Consider the following 9,690-nt stretch of genomic DNA (forward strand, 5'->3'; position numbering starts at 1 on the left):
CAGTGCACTCTGTCTGGCTGGAGCGCGGTGCGCAGCGCAGCGCTGGCGCGTTGCCCCTACACTTGCCGGACTTCCATTGTCACAGGCAGGCGCCTCTGCAGAGCTGTCGCAGCGCTCTGGGCTGCCCTCCCTGGATGTTGAGTCTTCCACCCCAGCTGTCTCCCCACTTCTTCCCTTGCCCCAGTACCTCATGCAACTGTGCGTCCAGCTGCGGACCCCATCTGGCTCAGTTACTACCAGGCTACCGACTGCCCCCTCGCGGAGTGCATGGGGCGCCTGGCTCGCAGACATCCCCAGCAGGTAGCAAGCTGCAAAAGGCGTGGTGGCTGTGGCTGTGGAGTGAGACAGTTGCCAACAGCTGGCGCAGCTGCCGCGCTGCGCACGGGGACTGGAGAGTACGCAGCCCAGGTACTGCCCCTTCCCGGTGACGTCTGTGCAACGGGTTATAAAAGCCTCGTGCGCAGCTTGCGAGGTTCTGCTAACTCCGGAGCAGAGCAAGACCGAGGCCAGAGGCACCTGCGAAATTGCAGGCGGCAGCGGCGGCAGCAAAAGCAAAGGAAACATCTCCAGCTGGACACTGGGCTCCGGAATCCTGGCCATAGGCTCAGAACTTTCAGTTTGCGCTGTGACCAGCCTCCTTTCTCCCCTAAGTCCTCACTCAGAACAGGGCTTTGCCTTTCCTGGCACAGAAGTGGGGGATAGGAATTGCAAGCAGCAGCAGGTGCTGAAAGGCGGGAATCTTTTGCCTGCCAGAACCGTGACCCGTGGAATTTCTTTCCCTCTTCCAATTAAACGCAGGAGAGACGCTGTCTCCAGATTTCTCAACTCAGATGCTTCCTGACACTTGAAAGTAGAGGAAATCAGAGACATGAGGGGCAAGCAGACGGCGCATTAAGGAACGTTCGTTTATCTTCTGAGTGCCAAGTCTCCTGCTTACAAAGAGAGAGTTCTGCCCAGAAAGAGACTTCTACCCTTCCTTCTGGCTTAGACAGGACATTGAGGCCCAGGCACCCAGCCACTGGACCCTGCTGCAAAGGGGTGTGTGTACGGAGAGGAGGGCTCTACTACCCAACTGCGAAATGGATAACGTCCTCCCAGTTGACTCCGACCTCTTCCCAAACATCTCCACTAACACCTCAGAACCCAACCAGTTCGTGCAGCCAGCCTGGCAAATTGTCCTTTGGGCAGCTGCCTACACCATCATCGTGGTGACCTCCGTGGTGGGCAATGTGGTGGTGATGTGGATCATCTTGGCCCACAAGAGAATGAGGACGGTGACCAACTATTTCCTGGTGAACCTGGCCTTCGCGGAGGCCTCCATGGCAGCGTTCAATACCGTGGTGAACTTCACCTACGCTGTCCACAACGAGTGGTACTATGGCCTCTTCTACTGCAAGTTCCACAACTTCTTCCCTATTGCTGCTGTCTTTGCCAGTATCTACTCCATGACAGCTGTGGCCTTTGATAGGTGAGCTTGCCCTTTGGAAAAGGGAGACAGTGTCCATTGGTGACCATGGCATAGCTATGGAGGTTTGGGGCTGGATTATGCATGATCCAATGGACAGGTTGGTCACTCGTGCCCTGCAGTTTTTACTGACTGTCACCTGAGTCCATTATTTATGGGAGGTTTTATGCTTTCTTTCTATTTCATCTTTCTTTTCTCCTCGTTTTCACCCATCGCAGTTTCTCTTCCTTTCAATGCACTCCTCCTTTTTCTATCTTTAGCCTTTCTTCATTCCTTCTCCATTCATCTTCCTGACATTCTTCCCACCTTTTGTTTTGCTCCTTTTATATACATTACTTCTCGCCTGTACCTGAAAGCCTAAAAGAGTTACCAGATTTGGGGCAAAGGACTAGTCCCCAGCCGGGCTTTGTAAATCCTCCAGGTCTGCTATTCTGTTAGACAGCCTCTTGTTGCTTCTGTGTTGTAAGTACACCCAGGCCAAATTCCTCATTTTTCAACTTTTTCCTGAAGATTAAAGGACTGTCTGCTCCCACTTTAACTCTCCGCTATTATTTGGGTGTGAACAGCATTTCCCCAGAATGATAGAATACTCTGAATTCTAAGTCAGCTCCCTCTATGCTATTAGGAGTTCTCCTTCGGGATGAGAGACAGCTACAATTCTTAAGGAATTCCAAAGATAGTGATCCAGGGAGCTTACCCAGAAGGCTTGTGTGTGTTCACAGGAAAATATGCTGGAAAAAGGCAATTGAGAGCTCTTCTTTTCCCGTAACCAACCAGTTAGGGTTTCAGAAGCTGATTGAAACTGAAAAGGTCGGCCTTTTCAAACACTGGGCTTGACATTCTGGAATGAATGGCACTTCAGGTGGCATGATGGAAAATTGATTATTAGAGCACAGTTCTTTGGTATTGACATTCTGGGGGGTGCCCTCGGTGTCTAATGTGTATTCTATGTGTACACAGGTGTTAAATGTTTACCTGCAATGTAGAGATATGTCTAAAAGATCTGCCACTGTGGTTTTAAAATGGATTTTTTTGTGTGTGTGGTCCTTGCTGAGATAAGTGAATCTAAGAAACCCAGAGAAGGAGTTAAGAGAAAACTTCAAAATAAGTCCCCTACATTATGAACCTCTTTTTAACATAAAGATTGTTTAAGACTTGCAATTGTTTTGAGATCCTTTTCAGCTTCTATAGTCAAGGGATGCTATTAAAGAACATTTAGATGCCCATCCTTTGCAGTGGTGTCCAAATACCAATCTGTTAGTTTTGTGAACGTTTCCCTTTATGTAAGTCTTACATGTCTATGTTGTGTGTAAATCAGGCTGTGGCGAATCAATGCATATTTTGAATGTAGAAGGTAAACCAATTACTCCAAGTACTAGTGAAATTAATTATTTTGTAATGTTATCATTTATGTTCCTTTGATATTCAGGAATTCAATTTGTCAAAAGTGAGGTATACCTATAAATCCTTCTGCATTGACTTGCTCATTTAACCTCAGAGCAGCTTGCTTAAACTTAAAACAAGATACTACAGCACAACAGAGGCGAATATTGATGCAGTGGAATCTGAGTGCAGTGAAACACACTCTTTTGATGATCCTTAAATTACAGAGAGAGAGATGGTAATTTTTACTGCATTGGGGCCTTGTATGAGCCCTTGGGAGACCTGTCAATCAGTGTGAGCTGGAGCATTCAGTAGCTGATGAGCAGCAGCAGACAGCTCTCTGCCTTTGGCTTAACACATTCCACAGCCCAGCTCTTTCCCATGGAACTTAGAAGGTTGGGAGCACGAATCAAGGTCTAAGTCCTCAGAATGGACTGGACAAGGAGCCAGATTTGGCTCGACCATTGTTTTTCTCTAGGTAAACCATAGCAAGACCCCCAACCCTCCATGACACCTGCTCAATAAGATCAGAGGGTCTCAAGTGCCAGAACTACAGGAAATGACAGCAATGAGAAATGTCTCTATGTGTCTCCTGTACCAATATGGCCTAGGGAGTTAATAGCATGCTCGAGGTTAAAGTTCAAGGTAGGGTTAGGGATAGGCTTTGGGTCTCTGTTTCCAAGTACTCCTACAAGTGAACCTTTCCTTTTTCCTTACTTAGCCTCATGAGCACAGCATCAGCCCATTCCCTCAGACCCTCGGAGCAATGCACTTCTGCATGTGTGGTCATCCATTGTCTCCCAAGAGCATTTAGAAAAGAAGAGGAGTTTCAAACTCACTCCAGAAGCATTCTCTCCCTTTTCTCCACCATAGAAATATTTACTCAGAGAAAATTTAAATGATCTTTTTGTATGTTTGTCAACATTGAAACAGATCTTGAAAGTAACGCCATGATTTTTCTGTTCAAAAATTAAACCTTGCTCATATCAGAAAACAGGAAATATGAAAACCATAGACACAAAAATACAAATCAACTGTTACCTCACGATCCAAAAATAACACCTGTTAATATTTGAATTTCTTTAACGAATATTGCACTTCATAATGGAGGTCAGATTCTGTATAATTTTTTCCTATTGATATTAATAGAAAATATTAATAACACTTTCTCAGGTTATTAAAATTTATTCAGAAACATAATGTCTTCATATTATTTCAGTACATGACTGTGCTAGTCTTTATTTAGCTATCCCCCTACTGTTAGCCATAGAAGTTATTTCTGGATTTTTTATGCTTTTATGATAAACGCTCTAATGAACATTTCTATATGGTAATTCTGTTTTGCTTTTTTCATTATTTCCTTAGGATAGATTTCAAGAACTGGAATTACTGGGTCAAATGAAATGAAATTTTAGAAAACAATTTTTCCTAATTTAGAGAATTATACATCTATCCAGAACAGGGAACTCATCTATTCTGACTTGTTCATTTCTATCTCTTCAGTACAAAGTAGAGTGCTTAGCACCTAACAGTCACCTACATGCTTATATAAGTGAATGAGTAAATAAAATAGCACATGTTCCTAGAACATTTGGAAAGCATAGAAAATTGTAAAGAAAAGGTAAAAATTGCTTACAGTCTCACCACGGAAAGCTAAACAGTTAGAACCCTGGAAATTCTAGCTTATAATTCTTTTTGCTATCTGTGTTACGCATGCCACCTGCAGCAGTCATACATTTAAGAGTAAATTTAAGATCATAATACAAATGGTCTCAATATCTGATTTTTTGAGTTTTTTGTTGTTGTTTCTCGACATTATAGTAGGGATATTTTTCGTGTCCTAGAATATTTTTTAAATGGGATGTTTAACAAGTTATATTACATGGTTATAATTACTTATGTAACTATTCTGTTTTTAGATATAAATTATTTTAAAATTTTAAATATAAGTAACTTTAAAATGATTATCCAGACATAAATCTTTGAGAACATCTCTGTTTTTTTCCTTAGAATAAATTCCTTGCAGTGGAATTGTTGGGTCAAATTATCTCAGTAAACATTGCCAAATTTCCCTCTAGAATCAAAATGTAATGCAGAGAGAAAAACCTCGGCTTCAGATTGAAGTATTAATTCAAATATTTCTCCTAATTTTTCCACTAATGGGAAATAATAAAGAGAAAAAGACAGATGAAAGGAGAAAGGTTGAAAAGGGAGGGAAACTGGAGGAGAGAGAGAGAAGGGAAGGGAGTGGAGAAAGAGAGAAAGTCCCTTTAGAAAGAATACTTATTTTTGAAAGTAATAGTTTCCTTGAATAAAAAAAATTTCAGAGGCAAACATAGGTAAATAAGATCATATCTACTGTTAGCTAATCTACAACAGAGATTTTTACTTTTGAAACTTCCACTTAAAATTTTAAGATCCTTTCCTATTAAAAAACCCAAAAGTTACATTTGATGTTTCATGAAATTTGAAGAGGGGACATTGAGAGGTGACATCCCCAGTTTGCAGGAGTTGGTGAAGATGATGTGGCCTGTATTATTGAGCAGGATCTAGGCAGGGAGCAGGGTGTCAATTCCTAAGCCCCGCAGGGGGAGATGAAGGAGCAGCCAGTAACCTGACTGGGAGCTACACACAGCCACAGGAGGCTGGGAAGGGCACAGGCTGAGTGCCACTGCTTCTCTACCTGGTAGGGCAGGCTTACTTTCCATGAGATAAAAGATGAAAGTTGCTCTCGACTCACACTTGTTCTGGATGAATTGTGTTGCAGTGAAAGGAAACCTTCAAGTGGAGACAGTCTCTGGGCAGTATGAGATACAGCCAGATCAAAAACACAGTTGCTCCCATAGGGGTAACGGTGGGAGGCAAAAGAGAATAAGCTCTCTGAGAGAGTGGAAGAGGAACCTAGGGCAAAACATACGTGAATAGCAAAAGCCCTGTCTGCTGACCCCTGGCGTCCACCTCACTCTGTCCCAGTCATACCCAGCCACCAATTTAAATAGCCCACTCCCAGAGTCACTGCTGGATCTGCAATCTGTCCTTGAACCTTACCTTGTTGGCTGGACTGAATCCCATTGTCTGCCTCAGAACAGTCCTTTCCCACCTCACCCAAGCTGGGACTTTGCACTAACCAAAACCAAACACCACTGTGGTGCTGAGAACGGCCTGCCACTCGAAGTTCCTCCACCACAGCTGGTCTGTCTTCAAATAAGGACCCTCGTTGTCACTGTTGATGTGCATCAAACCTGAGTTTGCTACATCGTGAATAAATCACTTATGCTTGCGGGACCTTCCCTAGAGAGGCTTAACACCATTACACTTGCCATATTTTCTTCTACTCCTGGGAGCCCCCAATATCCATAATGATCAAGGCTGTTGTTGTTGTTGTAGTTGTTGTTTTAAACTAGCAGAAATATAGGTTAAATTGGGGGAAAATAAAAGAGTAATTATTAATGTAAAAGCACAGAGTAGGAACACAAACTTTTGTTACTATTGTTGAATTAGCAAATGGTAGAATGAGGATCATGAGAGAGAAATATTCACTGTTAAACTTAGACAAAGATGTCCAATTAATCGAGTTCTAATGCATCAAGGTAAGGTGGTATTTCCTAAGTCAGGGCCTCATGTCTTCCCTCAAGGGGCTTAGGGCAAAGAAGACTGATTTGAAGTTGGTACAATATAAGGTGTTAAGTGATGTACTTCACATGGGTTGTGCAGGCAAAGTCTATAGAGGAGGAGAGAGGCCAAGTCCACCAGTGACAAAAGACCAAGGAAGAGCTCAAAAGGTGGCAGTTGAGGAAGTCAGCAAGTAGTGTGATGGTTAAGATGCTGGATTTCCTCATGGCCAAGTGTGGTTTGAGTTCTGAACTCTACCGCTTGAAAGTCACACCTGGCAAGTGTGCTTGCATGTACAAACTCCCAAGAGGAGAATGGAAGTAAAGGGATTGTGACATGGCCATTCCCCAAGGGGTGATTTCTCACTTTTCCTCTGTCTCTGTCTCTCTTAGGTGAGCACATGCAGCCTATGGCAGAAACCTAAAGAGAAGGAAAAGGTGCAATTGAGTCGGGTCTTGATGATTAGGGATTTTTTTAAGAGGGCCAGCTGTGGTGGCATCCCAGTGATGTAATGCTCCTCAGTGATGTAATGTTCCATGATGCTGAAGCCACTGGGAAAGGTCCTGGTTTTATATTCTGAGCTCTCCCTGGGTGTCCTGGGTGTATGCATGTCCTTCATCTGAGCTGCTATGGATCACAGTATGAAGAGCCTATTGCGGGGAGGGTGTGCCCCTCTCTTTCTCTTTCTCTTTCTCTTTTTCTCTCTCTCTCTCTCTCATGGAAGGAATAAATTATATGTATCATATACATATATATGTATATATATATGATATATGTATGTGTGTGTCTGTATAATGATTTTTTTCCTTTTCTTTAAATTTTTTTTACATTAATTCACTATACATCACCACAGCACACAAAATGAACTTTCCATCAAGAATACACTGCACATTGATTGTGACATGGCCATTCCCCAAGGGGTGATTTCTCACTTTTCCTCTGTCTCTGTCTCTCTTAGGTGAGCACATGCAGCCTATGGCAGAAACCTAAAGAGAAGGAAAAGGTGCAATTGAGTCGGGTCTTGATGATTAGGGATTTTTTTAAGAGGGCCAGCTGTGGTGGCATCCCAGTGATGTAATGCTCCTCAGTGATGTAATGTTCCATGATGCTGAAGCCACTGGGAAAGGTCCTGGTTTTATATTCTGAGCTCTCCCTGGGTGTCCTGGGTGTATGCATGTCCTTCATCTGAGCTGCTATGGATCACAGTATGAAGAGCCTATTGCGGGGAGGGTGTGCCCCTCTCTTTCTCTTTCTCTTTCTCTTTTTCTCTCTCTCTCTCTCTCATGGAAGGAATAAATTATATGTATCATATACATATATATGTATATATATATGATATATGTATGTGTGTGTCTGTATAATGATTTTTTTCCTTTTCTTTAAATTTTTTTTACATTAATTCACTATACATCACCACAGCACACAAAATGAACTTTCCATCAAGAATACACTGCACATTGGCTCAATCAAGCACATCAACATACATGTTATCAACAAATAATTTTCCATTTCTTATGTCTTGTATATTTTTCTTTTTTTTCTTTTTTTTTAGTCCAAACCAGTTTTATTTTATTATTATTATTATTATTATTATTATTATTATTATTATTTTGCCACAGGATGCATGCATGCACCAGAGAGAGAGATACACACAGAGATAGGGTAAGTGAGAAATCAATCCCCAGGGAGGACAGTCATGCTCTGAAGTCACTTCTCTGCCCTCCTTTCAGGATTTTTGGCAAGCACATACATGTGCCCAGTGTGCTCCTCAAAACACTTATTGGGTCTGGGATTCGAACCATGGTTGACCATGTGACAGTCTAGCACCTTTACCACTATACCACCTACTGGCTCCCAGTTTGTTTTTTAACCCAGAGGCTAGACTGAAAAGCCTTTTCTTTTGTTTTCTTTTTTCTTTCTTTTCTTCTTCTTTTTTTTCTTAATCATTTTCTAGAGGGAGTGTACACTCACTGGAGAGATAGAGGAAGGGAAAGTGAGAAAGCACCCTCCAGGGAGGATGGCACATCACAATTCCTTCTCTTTCATTCTCCTCTTGGTATTTTGGGCACACACGCACATGTGCCTGCTGTGTCTTTCAAGTTACTGTGTCTGGAACTTGAACCATCTAGTTGGTCATGTGAGATCCAACTGCTTCAACCATGATGCCACCAAATGGCTTCTTTTTATTTTAAAATTTTTTGACAGAGGGTGCCTGCACTCACTAGGGAGAGACAGAGAGACAGAAGAAGAAGAAGGAGAAGGATATAACATCCCATATGCCACAATTCATTCTCCTCCATTTCTCCACTCTGTTGGGATCTTGAGCATGCAAGTACACGTGCCTGGTATGGTTTTCAAGCCACTGGGGCTAGGACTCCAACTGCGCTGTCAGCCACGTGGAATATGGCTCCCTTAATCACTAGGCCATTGGGTCAGGCCAAAATACTTTTTTAATACTAGAAAGATCTTCATAAGGTAGATGACTCTAGGCTTTTGGATTAGATTGGTATCAAACTATACTTAAGTAGATTGTCTAGTACCACAATTTACTGCTTGCTCAATGTATTTTAATCTCCAAAAGTAAAACTAGAGTCTAATCCCTATTAAATTAATATAATTAATGGGATGGGCCTTGCAGCAAAATAATGACATAGCCAGTGGTCCCTGCTCACCTTTTCTGATAATCAGGCCTCCCTCCAACTGTGCTGTCAGCCACGTGGAATCTGGCTCCCTTAATCACTAGGCCATTGGGTCAGGCTAAAATACTTTTTTAAATACTAGTTAATATCATAGGAAGATCTTCATAAGGTAGATGACTCTAGGCTTTTGGATTAGATTGGTATCAAACTATACTTAAGTAGATTGTCTAGTACCACAATTTACTGCTTGCTCAATGTATTTTAATCTCCAAAAGTAAAACTAGAGTCTAATCCCTATTAAATTAATATAATTAATGGGATGGGCCTTGCAGCAAAATAATGACATAGCCAGTGGTCCCTGCTCACCTTTTCTGATAATCAGGCCTCATTGTCATGTGGAAAACCCATTCCGCTCAGCTGGGAGAAGGAGGCATGACTACTATTCTGTCTCCTCTTTTTTTTTATTTCATTTTCTTCCATACATTCAATCACATTATTATTTGTCTTACAAAATGGATAATTAAACAGGTGAACATTTCTCCCTAGTACTGTTGATAAAACTACGAAATATCTTCAACAGATAATACCACA

At 42.1% G+C, this 9,690-nt stretch overlaps 1 protein-coding gene across 1 annotated transcript in view; it reads left to right on the top strand.

Annotated features, from left to right (window-relative positions):
• Positions 1-586: 586 nt before the first annotated feature.
• The window catches only part of TACR1 (tachykinin receptor 1), a 192,273-nt gene continuing 183,169 nt past the window's right edge, over positions 587-9,690 (top strand). Inside the window, exon 1 of the mRNA XM_006151196.2 lies at positions 587-1,468. Coding sequence (XP_006151258.1) covers positions 1,080-1,468 — 389 coding nt within the window. The 5' untranslated portion in view covers positions 587-1,079. The remainder of the gene's footprint in view (positions 1,469-9,690) is intronic.

Source organism: Tupaia chinensis, unplaced genomic scaffold (assembly GCF_000334495.1).
Source record: "Tupaia chinensis unplaced genomic scaffold, TupChi_1.0 Scaffold000316_1, whole genome shotgun sequence".
Lineage (NCBI taxonomy): Eukaryota > Metazoa > Chordata > Mammalia > Scandentia > Tupaiidae > Tupaia > Tupaia belangeri.